This window comes from Spermophilus citellus (assembly GCF_964194105.1).
Source record: "Spermophilus citellus genome assembly, chromosome: 1".
Lineage (NCBI taxonomy): Eukaryota > Metazoa > Chordata > Mammalia > Rodentia > Sciuridae > Spermophilus > Spermophilus citellus.
In genome coordinates, this window is record NC_138182.1 from 231,638,495 (window position 1) to 231,660,438 (window position 21,944).

A 21,944-nucleotide genomic window follows, 5' to 3' on the forward strand; every position below is an offset into this window, starting at 1 on the left:
GACTTGGGGTTGTGGCTCAGAGGTAGAATACTTGCTGAGCCTGTGTGAGACCTTGGGTTCCATCCTTAGCACCGTAACAAAACCAAAAACTACATGTATGAATGAACCTAAGTATTCCAAATAAGAAGTGGGACTATCAAGAATGTTGAAAATATCCACATGAAACAGAAGTTGGACCAAATGTCTTTTCTCCCAAAGCAAAGATTTTTGGACACTTTTAGAATATGTCTGTCACAGGCTGGGGTTGTGGCTCAGAGGTAGAGTGCTCGCCTACCATGCATGAGGCACTGGGTTTGATCCTCAGCATCACATAAAAATAAAATCAAGATATTGTTATAACTAAAAATAAATATTTAAAAAAAAGAATATGTCTGTCACTTTAATAATCACATATAAAACAGATTCCATAATATAGGGTTAATTCAAGCTAAAAAAATTGCAGCATTAGAATGGTTTCAAAAACACTGAAATATATTTCACTTGAAATTTGCCAAACAGATTTTTAATTAGATCATGGTGAGATTCTTCTCAAGTTGTAGAACAGTTTCCTTGAGGGCAGAATCCTCTGCCCAGTTAGCTTTACTTCCTAAAATGAGGTTCTATAATAAGAAAAAAAAATTTTTTTAAAGTTATAGGTACTTTTAAAAATTTAATAAAATTTAAAAAAATCCTTTCACTATCTTATCTATTGAACATTATTTGCTATGTAGCTCTGTGATCATGAGGAAAAATGGTAGTACATTCTTGTGTCTTTATTCCTATTTTCAGTAGGGCTGCCTTGATTCCTATAATGCTAGACAAAAATTACAATGCATAAGCTTTTACTTGTTAAGGATACTTGTAATGCTATCCTAGACTGGAGGGAAAAAGACTATGGATGTGGTTCAGAGTTCACTTTGTACTAGTATGGTGAAAGGCAATAACTTACCCATAAGTAATAAGCCTTATTTTCAAAAGAGATAAAAGACCTAGTGCTCAGCCCTTGAAATGTTTCAAGACTCTCTAAAAAGTTGACAATATTTTTGTGGTAGATAAGAGGCATGATTAGGGTCACATTCAATAAAAATTCTGGTTGTTTTTCTTTGAAAAACTATGGCTCAATGATCCAGAGTTATTGACCATCCTCAGCTCTAGTACTGAATTATTTACTAGGATCAAAAACTAAATAAAATAAGTCAATACTATAAAAATATTATTTACACCTTCTCTCCTAATTTATATAAATGTTACCTGGAACACATGTTGAATAACTGTAGTAATTTGTATCTCTTTCTGTAGGTTTTTTTGCATGGCCTTTATCTTGTCTGAATTTTCCACATTGTCCAGATCTTCTTTCTGCTTGTTCTTTTCTGTCTGTATTTCTAAAAGCTTCCTTTCTGAAGCTTGTTTTAATTCTATTAGGTAAAAATAAAACAACATACTATATATGACGATTCTATAAACAAAGATCTCAGAAATTATGAAGTAGAATATTTCTTTGTTATTCTACACAAAAGAAAAATTTTAATAAACAGCATTTTAGGCTACAGTTCTATTTATATCTGAAAATGACTTCACTGGTACAAAATAACAGTATTTTAAATTAGTTTTTTTTGGGCAGTACTGGGGATTGAGCTCAGGTCCTCTTGCATGCTAGGAAAGTAATCTCTACAACTGAGCTACGTCCACTATCCCCTACCCTTTTTTGGATGGGGGATTGAGCCCAGGGTGCTTAACTACTAAGTCACATTCCCAGCTCTTTTTATTTTAAGACAGGATCTTGCTAAATTGCTGAGGCTGGCCTTGAACTTGTGATCCTCCTGCCTCACCCTCCCAAATTACAAGGATTATAGGTGTGTGCCACCAAGTCTGGTACCTGTACATTTTTAACTTTTATTTTGAGACAGGGGTTCAATAAATTATCCAGGGCTACATGGAATTTGTGATCCTCCTGCTTCAGCCTCTGGAGTAGTTGGGATTACTGGCATGGTCTATCATGCCCAGCAATATTTTAATTTTGTTGAACAATGTCCTCAGTGAAATGTTCAAAATATTTATGTACAACAATAACAGCTGTCGGGGCTGGGGATGTGGCTCAAGCGGTAGCGCGCTCGCCTGGCATGCGTGCGGCCTGGGTTCGATCCTCAGCACCACATACAAACAAAGATGTTGTGTCCGCCGAGAACTAAAAAATAAATATTAAAAATTCTCTCTCTCTCTCTCTCTCTCCCCCTCCTCTCTCACTCTCTAAAAAAAAAAAAAAAACAAAAAACAATAACAGCTGTCATTTGAAGTGGCATGATGTAAAAGAGAACTTACTCTAGGTTGTCAACATAGGCAGGCGATACCTATAAATAAAAGCAAATACTTTTCCCCCTTTAATTACATAAATGACACATAAGCTAAATTTTAAATAAAAAATAAGATCCCCTTCTCTAGGGACAAATATCACGAACAATTTTTTTGTATATCCCCCAAAAGTTCTGAGAATTAAACTACCAATTTGAAAGTATAAATGGGTATATCTCAAAGGGTTTAATCTTTGACATTAATGAAATAAAATCAGGTTAGAATGCAATGAAAAAGAAAATGAAACATCAACAGGGTGATCAGAATAGATGACCAAGATACCCGACTAGGAGGCAAATCTATATAATGTTTAAAAATAAAACATCAGTACTATATGCTGGTAAATGAAAAAAAGTTTACAGTAGAAAAAAAAGTGATGCCAATTAAAAAAAAAATATGCATTGGGGCCAGGGTTGTGGCTCAGTGGTAGAGCACTTACCTAGCATGTGTGAGACACTGGGTTCAATCCCCAGAACCACATAAAAATAAACAAATAAAATAAAGGTATTTTTTCCATCTATAACTAAAAAAAAAAATTTCAAAAAAGAAATATGCATTAAAGATTTTTTTTTTTTGAGAGAGAGAGAGAGAGAGAGGGAATTTTTAACATTTATTTTTCAATTTTCGGGGGACACAACATTTTTGTTTGTATGTGGTGCTGAGTATCGAACCTGGGCTGCACGCATGCCAGGCAAATGCGCTACCGCTTGAGCCACATCCCCAGCCTGCATTAAAGATTATCTCTTGATAATTGAGGAAAAAAAAAATTAACCTTTTCTATATATATTTACCTTTTTCTAAAATTTCTATAGAGAATGTATATTACTTTTGAAATAAACATTTTAATAGTTTCAATGCAAAAAGCTACCTCATGTCATCATAAATTAAGTGAAAGGCTATAGAACCATATGTATCAACTGTTTATTTAGAAATTATCTATATTTTGGGGGCTGGGGTTATGGCTCAACAGTAGAGCATTTGCCTTGCATGTGTTAGGTACTGGGTTCAATTCTCAGCACCACATATAAATAAATGAATAAAATAAAGGTCCATCAACAACTAAAAATAATAATAATAATAATAATATATATATATATATAATCTATCTCCCAGTACTGGGGATTGAATCTGGGGTACTCTACCACTGAGCTATATTCCCCTATCCCTTTTTATTTTTTCTTTTGAGACAGAGTCTCAATAAAGTTGCCCAGGCTGGCCTTGAACTTGTGATCCTCCTGCCATAGCCTCCTGAGTAGCTGGGATTATAGGCAAATTCCACTGGGCTTAGCATATATAACTATTTTCTATGGGCCTGAAGGAAGATCTCTAATGACATGTATCAGACTGAGATCACATGGGAAGGAAGCATGACTTTTGCATTATAATTTTCTGTATCATTCGATTTCCCCCCACTAAGAATGTATTAATTTTTATGATTTAAAGTTCTAAACCACAAGAATAAATACGCAAATATATTTCATATTTTTAAAATTTCCACATTCAAAATTTTAAAAATTAAAAAATTTCTCAGTAGCTGAGAGATCTGGCCTTATCAATTTCCAAAGTAGGTAAAAATGTGTTCTATCAAAACAAAAAAAAGTATTCTACATACGTAATCTCTTCTTTCTAACATCAAGCAGTTTTTCCTCTAATTCCCAAGATTCCTGTTATTAAAATAAAAAGATTAAAGCATATTATTTAAGAATAAATCTAAAATACTTAAATTATTGAATTTCATCTATCCATGTTTTCTAAAGTTTCCATTTTCAATTCTTCTACTTCACACAACAAAAGGGAGAAGATAGTAGTTTAAATTATATGTTGATCATTTGTATCATTTGTTGGCAATAAGAGTTATGAAAAAGGGGCTGGGGTTGTGGCTCAGCGGTAGAGCACTTGCCTAGCATGTGCAAGGCCCTAGGTTTGATCCTCAGCACCACATAAAAATAAATAAAGTGTCCAACTACAACTAAAAAAAATATTTAAAAAAAAAGAGTTTTTAAAAAACTAATTAAACCCAATGGTGCTTAACCACTGAACCACATCCCCAGCCCTTTTTTATATTTTATTTAGAGACAGGGTCTTGCTAAGTTGCTTAGGGCCCTGCTAAGTTGCTGAGGATGGCTTTGAACTTGTGATTCTCCTGCTTCAGCCTCCTGAGCCACTGGGATTACAGTGTGCACCACCAAGCCCAGCTTTCTTTGGGTAATCTTTTTTTATTATTATTATTTTTATTTTTTAGTTGTAGATGAACACAATATCTTTATTTTATTTATTTTTATGCGATGCTAAGGATCAAACCCAGTGCCTCACGCATGTGAGGCAAGCACTCTACAACTGAGCTACAACCCAGCCTTCTTTGGGCAATCCTTTTTTTTTTTTTAAATATTTATTTTTTTAGGTATAGATGGACACAACACAATGTCTTTTTTTTTTTATGGGTGCTGAGGATCGAACCCGGGTCCCACCCATGCTAGGCAAGCACTCTCCTGCTGAGCCACAATCCCAGCCCCCAATCTTTTTTAAACATATAATACAGTTATCAGCAAAAAGTTGTCTCTGAAAACATCAGAGTGCATAGTAGCCCAATGTGCAAGTTTACCTGCTGTGATTTCATTATTAACTTATTCAGCTTTAATATGTGTTTCATGTTATCCATGAGCACACTGCAAAGGAATAAAAAATATGATTATATTTAACTAAAAATAATAAATATATCTCATTAATGAAGGCATCAATTAGTGTATATTTACTTTTATTGAACCCCCTACTCCTTAGTAGAAAGCTGTTACTTACAAAACAAATCTGGAAAAGTTTGATGTAAACTAAATTTCTTAAAATTATGGATGCGTTCCCTAGAAAAAATTGTGGTCCCAGGTAAGAAAGAATATTGAATTAAAGAATGAATATTTCTAAATATTCCATATTTAGGAAGAAAAAGACTTATACTTTGCATACTCTGTCCCCACACAAACTCAGCCTCCCCACCACCAGGTTGTGCATTTGTCACAGTTAATAAAACTGTACTGATACCTCATCTTTAACTAGAGTCCATAGTTGACGTGAAAGTTCATTTGGTCTTTTAAATGTGTTTTGACAAATGTGTGATGATATGTATTCACCATTAAAGTATAATGTAGATTACTGCTACAGTTTTTTAGTTTGTTGTTTTTTGTGGTACTGGTATTGAACAAGGTTCAATGGTTCCAAGGTTCCAGCATGCTTGGCAAATGCTCTACAACTGAACTACATCTCCAGCTCTTAGGGCCATAGTTTCAGTGTAATTTATAAAGGTTCACTGTTTAGAAACTTTTTTTTTTTTTTGGTACTAGGGATTCAACCCAAAGGCACTTAACCACTGACCCACATCCCCAGCCCTTTTTCTTATTTATTTTTTTTATTTTAAGAGGGGTCTCACTAAATTGCTTAGGGCTTTGCTAAATTGCTGACTTTGAACTTGTGATCCCCCTGCCTCAGCCTCCAGAGTCTCTGGACTATAGGCATAAGCCACCTCACCCAGAGCCTATTAGAAACTTAATAACAGTGTTTGGAGATTGGCGCCTTTGGGAAGTAACTGGAATTATTTTTATCGTATTTTTTTTGGAGTACTAGGGGTTGAACTCAGGGGCACTTGACCACTGAGCCACATCCCTAGCTCTATATTGATTTTTATTTAGAGACAGGATCTCACTGAGTTGCTCAGCGCCTCGCTGTTTTTGAGTCTAGCTTTGAACGCTTGATCCTCCTGTCTCAGCCTCCGGAGCCACAGGATTACAGGCGTGCACCACAGTGCCTGGCAGTGAGTTACTTTCAATTCCTGTTTCTTCAAAAAATGTTTCTGAGTGCTTACTACTTGGGAAGAACTGTGCCATACACCAGGATGTAAAATAAAACAAAACACAGTATGTATTTTCAAAGAGGAAAGAACCCAGTGGGGGAGAAACATAAATCTACAACCATAGTATATAGTAGTAGTAAATATGAACCAGAGTTATGCAAATGACAAAGAAGGGAAATCCGTGAATCTTAAAAAATGTGCAGTAATTACCTAGATCAGATAGTTTGGTATGGCTGGAATAAAAAGTGTGGAATAAGACTGGATAAAGCAGTGGTTCTCATGCTTCAAAATGCCACAGTCACTTGGGAGGCTTGTTAAATATGGACTCCTCAACTCCCACTTTCAAAGACTGTGACAGTAGGATTGGGCTATGACTAGCAATGTGATTACTGTGACAATTCCAATTATTCGGATAGTCAGACAGGTGGGTAAAACACTAAGAAACTTAGAGAGCTCAAAAAGGAGAACCTTCGCATGACCTGGGAAAGGTGAACTCATTTTTACATTAGTTACAACAAGCGGAGGAAATGTCAGTGTTCACCAAAGCAAGTCAAAGAAAATACATTTGGTTGGTCAAAGTCAAAAGTCTCTAGTTATAGGATGGGATTGTGGCTCGGTGGTAGAACACTTGCCTAGCATGTGTGAGGCACTGGGTTCGATTCTCAGCACCACATATATATAAATAAAAAAATAAAGGTCCATTGACAACTAAAAAAAAAAAAAAAAAGTCTTTAGTTAAAGGTTAATTAGTGGTTTCTGAGAGAGTAAGTATTTTTTTTCACTGTTGACATTGGGCTTTTGTTTGCTTACATAAAAAAAACCCAAGGCACTAGAGCCCTAGGTGCTAGAGATGTTCAAACTAATGGTGTTCCAGATAATGTGTTTTTGTACTGGGAACTAAACTCAGGGGTGCTTGATCATTGAACCACATCCCCAGCCCTTTTAATTTTTTATTTTGAGACTAAGTTCTCGGGACCTCAATTACATGGAGAAAAAAAAAAAAGTTCTCGGGACCTAATTAAATTGCTGAGACTAAGTTCTCAGGACCTCATTAAATTGCTGAGGCTGGTCTCAATCTTGTGATTTTCCTGCCGTAAGCCTTCTAAGTCACTAGGATTAAAGGTGTGCATCACCACACCCAACTCCAGTTAATTTTTTGAAATAGTTATAAAATTTTTTTTTTTTTAAAGAGAGAGTGAGAGAGGAGAGAGAGAGAGAATTTTTAATATTTATTTTTTAGTTCTCGGCGGACACAACATCTTTGTTGGTATGTGGTGCTGAGGATCGAACCCGGGCCGCACGCATGCCAGGCGAGCGCGCTACCGCTTGAGCCATATCCCCAGCCCATAAATTTTAAAACATGTTAAAGGCACTGTCTTGGCCTGTTTGACCTTTCTGTGGTCTTTGAGTATCATATGATGAATCTTTTCTGTACCCCAACCAACTATCTTGAGAATGTTTTAAGCTCTCTTTTTATGGAGGAACAATAGTCCAGAAAATCTAAATTCAGATTTTAGGATTTTTTAATCTGAGAGTTATCTAGAATATTGGAGGAATGCAAATTAATCTAAACTAAGACACTCAGTAAAATGTTCAGATCCATCTTGGAACTTCTTCAGTGCTAATGGAAGGTGTATTTTATCTTAAGATATTTATAGATTTGAGGGGTAAGATCACAGGTAAGGTCTGGAGCCAAATTCTTGAGAACAGGTTATAGAAGACTTTGACAGCCAGAGTGTTTATTTTAACTTCCTTGGCAAACTCTTTAATCTGAATAAGCTCACTTCTACCAATGAAAAATGAGAAATATATTTCTTATCTCACTGAGTTGTTGTTAGATTAAGTAAGATAGTATTGTTCCTGGATAAAAGTTAACACTAAATAAATGTTAACTGTCAAAACCTTCAAATTTTTCAGGTCTTCTGTATGCAACTTGCTTCTTACAGCCATAATCCATTTGGAAAAAGATGTCAACAGGACTATAAAATTTGTAATCCTAGGGAGAGCCTATAAAAATTCCATCTTTTAATCTTTTTTAAATTTCCTAGTTAAAAGTGGCTAACACTGACAGTCAATTTTTTCAAAATTCACAAAACTAAAAGCAATATGTAAAACTACCTAATTATTCCCTTCCTTTCCAAACCCATAGTCAGGGGAAGAAAATCATACCTATTCATGGTGTCATTTTTTTCCAGGTTTTTTTTAAGTGCAGTTGACAGTTGCATCCTGAGAAGGAAAAAGCCTGTATTATCAAACATGGATAACATTTATGATACATTAAAAACACACATTAAAGATGGATTTTTAACACAAGTTAAAGATTTTTCTTAAGATATATGTAAAATGTAAGTAGATTTTTAAACAGCATTCCAAAAGAAATACTTTGAGGAATAAAAATAGAAACATGAAATAATGCCATGATGAACAGGGCTGTAGCACATAGTTGTGCATTGTGAGGCTGAGGCCAAGTGAGTCTGAATCCATCTTGAGCTGGATGAGTTCTCTACACCATCCACTTTGGTGGGATCAGCGTGGTTCTGAAATGGGGACACTTATAAAATACAAAACCATGTTTGACCATAAACTTTAAAACATGCTGCTGTAAATTACTTTTAAACTCAAGTAGCTAATAATAAAAAGGCAATCAACTCAGCAATAGTAGTTATCTCTTTCCTTTTGACACACTAAGTAATTAAAGCAGCGTTAAAAAAAAAAAATCTATGTAATCCTTTCAAACACCAAATGAGATTGAATCTCATATTTCCATTTTCTTAAATGAAGTTTCCTCATTAACTGTATCCTACATAACTTCTTCAAAGGAAGATATTAAGGAAAAATGTAACTTTTCTCTCAGGGTTCAAAATTTGTAATAATCATCATTTAACTAATGATTGGACTAATTCATTTAATCTTGTTTAAAAATTCTTTCCACCTTGAACCCATAACCATTTTTTATTCAGTTCATACTGCCTACATTAAAAATGTAATAATTAGAGGGACTGGGCAGGATGAAAAGTTAAGCTAGGCAGACAGAAGAGGAGTGGGAGAGGCCAAGCGGCATGGAGCTGGGGTAGCTCCATGAGCCCTTCACGCATTGTAGATTAGTGCTTCAAATGAACTGGTGCTTCACACCATCTCCTGCCACTTGTAGAAGGTTGGCCACGTGAAGATCCAGCTGTATATGGACAGCCAAGAACTTTAGGCAGTTCTGCACTAGAGAACAGAAAACATGAGGTGCCAAAAGGATAAAAAGGGAGCACCTTCCACAGGGTTATAAAAGACTTCGTGATTCAGGGTGGAGATTTTGTTAATGAAGACGGTACTGGAATTGCCAGTATTTATCTGGGGCCATTTGCAGCTGAAAATTTAAAGGTAGGCACTCAGCTCCAGGCCTTTCCATTGCAAACAGTGGCCCCAGTATAAATGGTTGTCAGTTCTTTATCACCTGCTTTAAGTGTGATTGGATGGATGGGAAGCATGTAGTGTTTAGAAAAATCATTGATGGACCTCTCATGATGAGAAAGATTGAGAATGTTTCCACAGGCCCCAACAGTAAGTCCAAGCTGCCTGTGGCAATCTCATAGTGTGGGGGGATGTAGACCAGACTGACTGAATCAGTGTTAAGAATCAAAACCCAGGACTTGCTCATGCTAGGTAAGTGTTCTGCTACAGAGTTATATCCCCAGCTCCGAAGGTGCTATTTGAATGACTGAGGTATAGAAGACACTATCCCCCATTCTGGAATTACCTGGAGACATACCTTCCTGTAGGGAAAGATTATGCAAGATGTGTTGGTGCCAGTTAAGCTTGAACTCCATTCATTTCATAAGGAACTAAAGGTCGGACTGATGTCAAAGAGCTGGACTGGTTTTACCCTCATTCTGGAGAAGTGTAGAGGAGAGCTGGAAGCATTATTTATCATGGAATGTTGCCTTTCTGTTCCCTTGGGCTGCTTATCTCCCCATTCTCAGATGACCTCGAGTTTTCTGCCATTTCAGATTGTCCCTTGCTCTGAGTAATATTCTTGAGTCAGAGAAGCTGGACTGGCCTTTGTGTTTGCTCTCCTGCCTGATGTGATGTGACCCCATTTGATTCAGAGACCCTGGAAGTTTCAGATTCAGAATCACGATTGTCTGTGTTTAAAATTTCAACTGTAAATAAAGGTTTTTGTGTGGGGGGTTAAAAAAAAAAAAAAAAAAACAGACACAATTACCTGGCTAATGCAAGATTTTTCATTTCAAGAGCAATTTTTACCTCTTCAATTTCATTTTCTAGGTCTTCAACTTTACTATTAAAGGAACACGAACAAAATTATTTCAGCAACATCAGAAAAAGTCAATTGAAATAAGTATGTAAATTAAGACTTTGAAAAAAGCAAAGCACCTCTATTGGAATAGAAATATTCTTCAAGCTCAACTTATCTATACATATTAACAGATTTGGTAAACTGATACTTTCTGAGCTACTTGCATAGTATCTTATAAGAGGGAATGCCAGTGAACACTCATCTACATTTAAGTTTTCATTCCACATTAACAATTTCCTGATAAATGTATGACATGTTATTTGGAAAAAATAAATAAAAGAAAAAAGAAAGACAATTCTATAACATGGATAACATGATTAATTCTTAGTAAAAACCACAAATAAAATTTTAAAATATGACATACGCTTCAATTTGGTTTTCTTGAATGATTTGTTCTGGAGTTTTTTCTTCATCTACAAATAAATAATTTTTTGAAGTCAGTAATAGTTTAGAACAGTGCTGTTCAAAAGGAATGTAATATAAACTATGACTGCAAAAGGGTAATTTTATTTTATTTTTTTGGTCTTGGGGATCAAATGTTAAGCACATGTTCAACCACTGAATTATACTCCCACTCCCAAAAGAAGTAATTTTAAAAATCAGCTACCATTCAGCAACTTAGTGAAACCTTGTCTCAAAACAAACAAACAAACAAACAAACAAACAAAGGTCTAAGGATGTAGCTTAGTGGTAAAATGTTCTGGGTTCAATTCCCAGTAATCATCTACTCCCACCCCCCACCCCCTGCCAAAAAAATCAACTTTCATATTACAAAAATAATGAGAAACAAGTGATATTATTCCCCCCCCCCCTTTTTGGAACTGGGGATTGAACCCAGGGCACTTAACCACTGAGCCACATTCCCAAGTGATAATTTTTTTTTTTTTTAAAGAGAGAGCGAGAGAGTGAGAGCGAGAGAATTTTTTTTTAATATTTATTTTATTTCTTAGTTTTAGGTGGACACAATATCTTTATTTTACATTTATGTGGTTCTGAGGATCGAACCCAGTGCCTCATACATGCTAGGCGAGCACTCCACCACTGAGCCACAACCCCAGCCCTGAGAGAATTTTTTTTAATATTTATTTTTTAGTTATCTTTGTTTGTACGTGGTGCTGAGGATCGAACCCGGGCCGCACACATGCCAGGTGAGCGCGCTACCGCTTGAGCCACATCCCCAGCCCCCCCAAGTGATAATTTTAATGTATTTATTTAGCTTGATAAAACCAAAATTTTATTTTAGCATGCAATTACTTTAAAATTACTAATGAAACATTTGACATTCTTTTTTACATTTATAGCCCATTTCAATGAGGACTAGCCACATTTCAAGAGCTGCACAGAGTTAGTGGTTAACATATTGGACAGACCAGTTTTAGAATGATAAAAATAAAAAGGAATAAAAAATGAATAAGGTATTTAATGTAAAAAAATCAAGTGTGGGAGACTGGGGGTATAGCTTAATGGTGGAATGCTCAGCTAGCATATGCAAAGCCCTGAGTTTGATCCCCAGCACTGGAAAAAATATCAAATGTAGGTCTACATATTAGCAACAACTAGATATTCAAATTAAAAATTATCATGAACAATGGCATTCAACACCATGAAACATAAGGATAAGTTTACAAAACTATGACCTCTGCACTAAACACTACTAACTACCCAAATGGATAGACACACAATGTTTATACATTAAGAGAATCCATAGTGCTAATATAACAGTTTTTCTCACACTGATGTTTAGATCCCATTCAAATGCTATTCAAAATTCTTTTTTGGGGGTAGAAATTAATAAACTAATATTAAAATGTATGTAGAAAACCAAAGGATCTAGAATAGCAAAACAATTTTGAAAAAGGACCACCAAGTTGGAGGACATATTGTAACTGATATCAAGACTTACTATGAAGCTACATCAATCAAGACAGTGTGGTACTTGTATAAGGACAGACAAATACCTTAATGGAACAGAAAAACAAGAGTTAAGGACTTTCCATGATGATGGAAAAGTTTTATGTCTATGATGTCCAACAGAGTAGCCACTAGCCCCATGTGGCTATTGAGCATTTGATATGTGACTAGTACAACTAAAGAATTTACTTGTAAATTTAAATTTTAATTAACTTAAAAATCCACATGTGCACTGACAGGAGGACTGCTAGTTCAAAGCCAGCTTCAGTGATTTAGTGAGGCCCTAAGCAACTTTGTGAGACCCTGTCTCTTATAAATACAATACAAAATAGGGCTGGGAATGTGGCTCAGTGGTTGAGTGCCCCAGGGTTCAATCCCCAGTACCAAAAACAAACAAACAAACAAAAAAACATTCACAAGGTGCTAGTGACTACTCTGCTGGACAACACAATTCTAGAAGACAAATCAAACTGATCATTACTGGGGTTTAGAGGGGGGACTGACCATGAAGTGGCACAGAGAATCTTTTGGTACAAGAGAAATGTTTTATATCGCAACTGTAGCAGTTACACAGATGCATATGTTTGTCAAAACCCATCAACTTATACTCTTAAAATAAATGCCTTTATTGTAAAAATAAAAATAAATCCTTTAATCAATTAAGTCAGTAATATTTTTTACTTTTAATTTTTAATTTTGTGTGTGTGCTGGGGATCAGTCTTACGGTCTTGAGCATGGTAAGCATGTGCTCTATCAATAATATACTTCTGATGTAGCATCTTTTTAAAAAATGATAAAAGAATCATTTCATATAAATATCTTTGTTTTTCTTTTTGGTACTGGGTGTTGCTATGTTGCTCAGGCTGGGCTCAATTTGCAGTCCTCCAACCTTACCCTCCCAAATAGCTAGGATTAAATATCTTCTTTCTCTCCTTTTTTCCAATTTTTTTTCCTCTCATTTATTTATTTAAAAATATTTTTTAGTTGTTAATGGACCTTTATTTTATTTATTTTTATGTGGTGCTGAGAATTGAACCCAGTGCCTCACACAGGTTAGGTAAGCACTCTTCCACTGAGCTACAACCCCAGCCCCTATTTATTTATTTACTTTTAAGATTTTTTTTTATAGTTGTAGATGAACACAATACCTTTATTTAATTTATTTATCTTTATGTGGTGCTAAGGATTTAACCCAGGGCCTCATATGTGCTAGGCAAGTGCTCTGTCACTGAGCTACAGCCCCAGCACCTTTCCCATTTATTTTTACTAATTCATCATAATTACCATAATGATGGGACTCATTATATATTTGTACATGCATACAATATAACAATATGATTTGGCCAATATCATTCTCCAGTACTTCCCCTTTCCCTTCTCTCCTCCCTTCCCCTGGTCTCTTTCCTTTACTATACTGATCTCCCTTGATTTTCATGAGATCCCCACCCCACCCCCCATTTTTTCCTCCCCAGCTTCCACATATGAGAGAATATATATTAGTTTGGCTTTAAGTATCCACTTTCAAAGATTACAATGAAACATCCTGTGTGGCCTGCTTTAAATCTGTCCTCTCCTTTAATTGTAGTAATTTTATAGTATGGACTATTAAACCACCCAAATTTTCAGATGTTTTAATGAAATTATCTCACAGGGAAAACAAGGACTATAAGAAAAGGGGGAATTCATCATTTGGATTACCTCTAAAACCATCTTCTCAGAGAAGACATACCTAGCACCCTGTCTAATGTAATCTCTCTCTCTCTCTTATTCCATTATTCCTTCCTTACAAGTACCATACTTTACCTTGCATGTCTCTTTGTTTACTTGTTTTGCTACACTAGAATATACATAAATAAATTTTTATAGGGCTGGGGATGTGGCTCAAGCGGTAGCGCACTCGCCTGGCATGCGTGCGGCCCGGGTTCGATTCTCAGCACCACATACAAACAAAGATGTCGTGTCCGCCAATAACTAAAAAATAAATATTAAAACTCTCTCTCTCTCTTTCTCTCTCTCTCTCTCAAATAAATAAATAAATAAATTTTTATAAAGTTGATTTTCTTTTCCCTAGAGTAATATTCATCATCGAACTCCCAAAACTTTATTTGAAAATGAAATTACTCACATGCATCAACCATTGACTTATATTCTAAGAGTTGTTGTTTTGTCTGTGCTCTCAGCCTGAAAATAAAGAAAACAGAAAGTCATCTATTATGGACTGAGGTTTTACTCATGGTCATACAATAAACAAATTTATCTTCACTAAAAGCTGATATAACAAAATGAGCATAAATAAAGAAACTCAGCATTAAAGTCTTTCAGTTTGTCCTCATATTATTTAAAATAGGCACAAGGAACTTTAAGGACTCAGAGTAAGACACAAAATTAAATACAGTGGGAAAACAGCATCTGTGAGAAAAAGTTTAAAATTTACTTTTAAAATTTATTCTTAATAAGCTAGACAGAAATGGGGCTTAATGAAAACTGCTGCGTACACACACACACACCCACACGCATGCACGCATACAAATGTAGACCATAGCGATGAAACCTAAGAACACTGTAATCAGTTTACACATAAACATTATAACATTCTCAAAAAATAGAGAAAAACACAAAAATACTATTCCATGAACAATTAAATAATTCATAGAGAAAAGTTTCTTAGTTCTATTATTTTTCTTAATCCAAAAATCAAACATAAAATAAATAGAAAAGCTATGGGAAAAATGATAGTTATTAAGTTGTATTTACAAAACACATTTGCATGATAGTTGCATAATTCTGAAACTGTATTGAGACTTTGGAGAGCTATTTAATTAGCTAAGAGACATTTGACAAATTCCTAAAACTCTATGGCAAATTACTAATGTTTCAAAATTCCAAATAAAAAGAGCAATTTCTTAAAGGTAAGTAGACTAGCATTCTATAAGATACACTGAAAGAATAATTCCTTTCTTAGCTGAAATGAAAAAAAAATCTTACATTTTTAATATTATTTTAATTGTGGGCAGGAGAAAATTTTTACAGTACTGGAGATTGAACCTAGGAGCACTATGCCAATGAGTTACATTCCCAGTCCTCAACAAAATACAGCATCTCCCTAAATTGCCTCAAATTTGCAATCCTCTTGCCTCAGTCTCCCTCCAGAGTAGATGGGATTATAAGGATGTTCCACTAAGTCAGGACGTGGCTCAGTGGTAGAGTGCTTGACTGGCATGCAGGAGGCCCTGGATTTTATTCCCAGCACAGCTTAAAAATAAAAGAAAAACAATAATAACAAACAAAATCAAGGGTGCTCCACTATACCCAGTTTTGGAGGGAATGTTAAAAAGGAGGGTGTAAAATTTATTGAGTAGTCAAGACCTTTTGAAGCAATGTAATGCTAAAATATAACAACAATTCTTAAGGCAAAATACCCTTGTTATGATTTAGAATAAATGTCTACAGGGCTGGGAATATAGCTCCAGCGGTAGAGCACTGGCTTGGCACATGTGCAAGGCCTTAGGTTCAATCCCCAGCACTACCAGGAGAAAAAAAAAAAAGGACCACTCAGCAAATAGTTTAAACTTTGGGAGTCCTATGGTCTGTCTTAAGGACTCAGCTTCACCCTTGTAATGGGAAAGTTGTGTTCCAATAATACTTTTACTTATGAGTGCTGAAATCTAAATTTCATATAATTTCCATGTGTTATGAAATATTCTTGTGATTTCCTGCCAACCATTTCATATATATATACATATATATATACACACACACACACATATATATTTAGTTGTCAATGGACCTTTAATTTTTTATTTATATGCAGTGCTGAGAATTGAATCCAGTGCTAGGCAAGCCCTCTAGGGTGCCCCCCACAACCATTTAAATGGGGAAACATACTATTTTTCTTCTTCTTTTGGTACTAGGGATTGAGATAGGGTCTTGCTAAGTTGTTTAGGGCCTCCCTAAATTGCTGAGGCTGGCCTCAAATTTGCAATCCTTCTGTCACAGCCTTCTGAGTTGCAAGCATGCATGACAAAATATTCTTAGTTTCAGAGGACACACACACACACACACACACACACACACACCACAAAAACAAAAAAACCTGCAGGGTGGATATGGCAGCCTAGGGCCTTAGTCAACCCACTTTTTTTTAGAAGATTGATGTCTCTTGTCATCAAATCTTCCCTACCAACTGCTTAATGGAAAAGCACAAACCAATCCTCTTGGTACACATAACAAATGAAGCTTTAGAACTACAAAGGGTCAAGGCCATAAAAGAAAGGGGTGGGGGAGATCTGAAGCCTTACACCTGGCTTTTGGGGGGCAACATCGCCTATAGATGCAGCCTCTTGGCATCCAGCATGCTGGGAGTCTCCCTCGTCCACCGCTGGAACTCAGAGAGGACATCAGACAGCAGCTGCTACTGGCTCTTGGGTGGGGCCTTAAAGTGTGTGGGGGGGAGTTGCCTCTGGATGGCTAGGGCACCTCAGGTTTCAGTGACATCTGGAAGAACCAGGACAAGGCCTGGGCCCACATTCCCAGATGCCAAAAAAAAAAAAGCAGACTGGGAGGGACAATGGAAGGATCCACATGTGCACTAGCAGAACTGGGGGAGACCTCTCCAGACTAGAAGCATCGTGGTCAAAATTTATCAAGTGTTTACCATTTATTAGGTACTCATCTAAAAGAAGTTAAGATGGGGCTGGGGCTGTAGCTCAGTGGTAGAGTGCTTGCCTAGCTTATGTGAGGCACTGGGTTTGATCCTCACTCAGCACCACATAAAAATGAACAAAATAAAGTGTGCATCTACAACTAAAAATATTTTTAAAAGTTAAGATTTATCAAATTATGTTATATGCATGTATGAATATGTCACAATGAATCCCAGTAGTACGTATAATTATAATGCAGCAACAAAAACAATGTTTTTGAAAAGAGGTGGGACATCTTCTTTCCTGTATTTGGCCTGGGTGTGTCCCTCATCTTTTTTTTTTTCTAAGAGAGAGAGAGAATTTTTAAATACTTATTTTTTAGTTTTTCGGTGGACACAACACCTTTATTTTATTTTTATGTGGTGCTGAGGATCGAACCCAGCGCCCCGCGCAAGCCAGGCGAGCGCGCTACTGCTTGAGCTACATCCCCAGCCCTTGTCCCTCATCTTGCCAGAAAAATTGGGAGCCCCAGGGCGTGAGCTGGGAGAAAGGGTGGGGAAAGTTGCAGTTCCTAAGGACTCTGGGCTGAACACTTCCAGAGGGTCTCAATTAAACACCCTTACCATCTCTCCCAGGAGGGTGTCAATTTCTCTACTTTTCGCAGAAGAAAGACACTAAAGAGTTTAAGTGAATATTGCGGTGAGTAACGAAGCCATTAAGTGACCACGTCCTAATTCGAACCCTGGTCTTACAGAGGAGAAAGGAGAGGAGCCCTGAGCCCGGGCGCCCACTCGGCTCCGAGGAGGCGGCGGGAGGGTACAACCTGAGCAGCAGGGTCATTCGGTCGTCGCTGCGTGCCTCCTGGGCGCCGGCGACCTGCGGCAGCCCGCCTGCCCTGCCTGCCCCTCCGGAGTCCGCCGACTCTGCGGCAGTTTGCTCCTGGAGATGCCGCTCCATTGCCAACACGAAGACACCGTTGGAGAAGTAAGGCGGTTCTGAAGGGGCCGCTTTTCCCGCCACGAATTCGATGCCCGGAAGGAGCCGCGAGCCCCGCCTCTTCCGCCCCAGGGCCACACCCCCTCCCGCCCTCCGGTTGCCGAGATTACTGTATACCTAGATTTTGTGCTGGTCCAGTCGGTGGAGTTCGCTATGGACCACGAGCGATAAGTTCAAAGAAATGGGCTGGTGGTGTGACTCAGTGGTAGAGCTTGTCTCTTGTGCGCGAGACCCTGGTTCTATCTCTAGCACCGCAAAAAAAAAAAAAAAAAAAATCTAAGAACTTGAACTTAGCATCAGCAATGTCCTAGAACAGCAGCAGTATGGAAGGGGGGAAAAGAATACCCGACCTAAATGGTCAGTCAGCTTTGACTCTGTGACATAGGAATGGGGATAGCTCCTCATTGCTCCACCTCGGCACTGCTATGCTGTAGAATTGGAAAGCTGGCCAGCGGGTTGGGAAAGATAAACTTTGGAGAGTGCTTTGGATTTTTTTTTTTTTTTTTTTTGGTCGTGCTTAGGAATCGAACCTAAGGCCTAGGCATGTGAGACAGTGCTGCAACCATTGACCCGCATTCCATTCCCCTAGAAGGATTTAAATCTAAGGCAGAGAAATGAGTAGTTCAAGTTTTAAGGTTACCCAAACCCCCCAAGTACAAAGCACTGCAGGCACATGAACCCCAGACTTTCAGTGTGGCCACTTGCACTTTCAATTCCTTACATGGGTACTTCATTCCCACTCCTGAGAATTGGGTGCCCCTAAATGTCTGCTCTGTGACCGGGCCGGTTACAGTTGAGCCATGAAGCTGAAGAAAATGCTGGCCATACATAAATGATTTGTAGATTTTCACTGTAGTCGTGTAAGGCACATTTGTCCCTGATGCAAAAGCACAAAACCTCTTTGAAAAGGGGGCCAGATATGAAAAAAATGTTCAACATCATTAGCATTTGGGAAAAAAAAAAATCAAAACTACACTGAGATTTCATCTCTCACCACTCAGAATGGCAGGGGGAAGAAGTGCTGAGGAATGGTATTGGCTTATTTATATTGTTATATAAATTGTTTATGTACGAATATGTAACAACACATTCCATCACTGTGTACAACAATAATGCACCAATAAAATATGTGGAAAGCGAAAAAAGAAAGAGGGTTGAGAATTTTTATAGCTACAGCAGTTCCCAGTTAAACTTGACCACACAGGTGCTTTCCCTCCTATATCTAATAAAGCTCCTGGTATTAATTTCCTTGGCTTTCGAAAGGCATAATAGGGGGCTGGGGATGTGGCTCAAGCAGTAGCCTGCTTGCCTGCATGCGCGAGGATCAAACCCAGCGCCACATTAAAAACAATTAAAAATAAAGAGGTTGTGTCCACCAAAAACTAAAAAATAGATATTAAAAAATTCTGTCTTAAAAAAAAAAGGCATAGTAGGATGTAAAAGGCATTAGGCTTGCTAATCCTACCCCCAAACTCATGGAACATTCTGTTTCCTTTAATTAATTTTGTTTTATAAAAATGTGATCCTACAGATGTAATCCCAGATATTTGGGAGCCTAAGGCAGGAGAATCTGCCTGAGGCCAGCCTAGGAAATTTAGCAAGATCTTGTCTTACAATAAGAAATAAAAGAATTATGAATGTTGCTAAGTGGTAGAGTGCTTCTGAGTTCAAGTCTCAGTACAAAAACAAAAAAAAAAAAATAAAAATTAGTGATCCTATTGTTCTTTTTTCACTTAACCATTTATCCAAACTGCCTTCCAATATTTCATCTCAAATCTCATTTTTGCCAGCAGTTAGTTGTCCATCAGGTTATCCACTGACTAGATTTGGAACAAAAAAATCATGCAATGGTTCTTCAACCAGAGAATGCATCAGATTATGGGGAGGGCTATTTCTGGATGCTTCTAGGACTATGATTTGCATTTCTACAAGTTCTCAGGTGAAGTTTTGGTTGCTGATTTGGGATGGAACTTAAACAATCACCTAGGGAATGGATCATGGCACAACCCATTTAGCTCCATTGTCCCAGATGTAGAATACCTATAACTGGTATATAATATATAATGATTAATAATTATAATAACTAATGATATATAAGAACTGGATTATTACTTCCAACCTATTTTATTTTTTGGTACTTAGAATTTAACCTAGGGTGGCATTACCACTGTACTACATTCCCATCCATTTATAGTTTTTGATACAGTGACTCATTAAGTTGCTGAGGCTGGCTTCACAGTTGGAATCCTCCTGTCTTGACTTCTTGAGTCTCTGGGATTACAGGCATGTGCCACTTGACCACTGAGCCACATCCCCAACACTATTTTTCATTTTATTTAAAAACAGGGTCTCACTGAGTTGCTCAGTGTCTTGCTATTGCTGAGGCTGGCTTCAAACTCATAATTCTCCTGTCTCAGCCTCCTGAGACCCTCAGTGAGACCCTGTCTAAATTTATAAAAGAGCTAACGATGAAGCTCAGTGACAGAACACCCCTGAGTTCAATCCCTGGCACTGAAAATAAATTAATAAATGGTTTACTAAAGTATAGACCTAAATGAGAAAAATTAGTTTTAGAAATTGTTCATGGTTTGGGAATGATCTTGACCTTAAGATTTCAGAAGCAGGGGCTGGGGATGTGGCTCAAGCAGTAGCGCGCTCGCCTGGCATGCGTGCGGCCCGGGTTCGACCCTCAGCACCACATACCAACAAAGATGTTGTGTCCGCCGAGAACTAAAAAATAAATATTAAAAATTCTCTCTCTCTCTCTCTCCTCTCTCTTAAAAAAAAATTAAAAAAAAAACCCAAAAAACAACAACAAAAAAAGATTTCAGAAGCAACACACACACACACAAAAAATTAGTTTTAGAAATTGTTCATGGTTTGGGAATTATCTTGACCTTAAGATTTCAGAAGCAACACACACAAACAAAAACAAAAAAACCCACAGATTTGGTTACATGAAAACTTCCTGCATGGCAAAAGACAGCATAAGGCAAATGAGAAGCTCAGAAAGCCTTCCACATTGATAAGACAATTTATTCAACTTGCCACCAGAAATTCAATTAAAATAACAAATAATATATTTTTTTTGCCAGTTGAAGACCTTCAATTCTAACAATGAGGCAAAGAAAACCAGCACATTTGCATGATACCAAGAAAGTATCTGGCTCTGCCTGTCACAAATTAAAATGCATAATCAGAGAAATCTAGCATAAAGAAAAGCATAGTATAGAATGATATTTCAACAGCATGTTCTGTATAGGCAAGAGAAAATGCAGTCTGAATGTCACAGGACAATGGCTGAATACACTGCAGTACATCCTTACCACATAATGTGATGCACAAATCCAGGAAGGCCTATATACAGTTGAAGAGAAATTCTATGTATAGAAGAAACCTATTTAAAAAAAAATCTCTATAACAACTTAAATGTCTCTTTATTTATACAAGGAATGGAAGAATACATTCCAAACCTTTGATGGGATTGAGAAGGGGGGGTAAATTACCTTTCTCTTAACAAGATTACCTTTGTATGTTTTTGAGCATCCTGTTTGTTAAACCAATAAACAATGATAAATACATGACATGAAAACAAGGTTTAGAATGCAAATTAAAATTCTCATTTTTCAAAGTGAAAACATTTAAAAAAAAACTATTAAAGTTGACAGCTTAAAAATAATGGTTAAAGTAAATCACTTAGGGCAGAAAACCTCAGAATAAATAAATAAAACAGAAGGACTAAGGATGAGGCGGCAGTTTTTTATATTTAACATAGAACTAGGCAGAAGATTTTCCAAGCTGATTTGGCTCACATGTGGTATTCCCTAATGAAGTAACGGTTTTAGATACTTTTACCACCTCATAAAAAAGCAAATACCAGGTATATATAACAAGTATATTAACACATAGGCAACAATTATAT

General features: G+C 36.9%; 1 protein-coding gene across 1 annotated transcript; it reads right to left on the reverse strand.

The window, feature by feature from the left end:
* Positions 1-377: 377 nt before the first annotated feature.
* On the reverse strand, positions 378-17,983 carry CENPH (centromere protein H; the record flags this gene model as incomplete). Its single annotated transcript, XM_081287946.1, has 9 exons — positions 378-599; positions 1,231-1,394; positions 3,941-3,992; positions 4,931-4,994; positions 8,336-8,392; positions 10,380-10,454; positions 10,837-10,885; positions 14,509-14,564; positions 17,850-17,983. 9 exons carry the CDS (start codon positions 17,981-17,983, stop codon positions 507-509), a joined length of 744 nt encoding a protein of 247 aa, XP_081144072.1. The 3' UTR covers positions 378-506.
* Between the last annotated feature and the right edge of the window lie 3,961 nt (positions 17,984-21,944).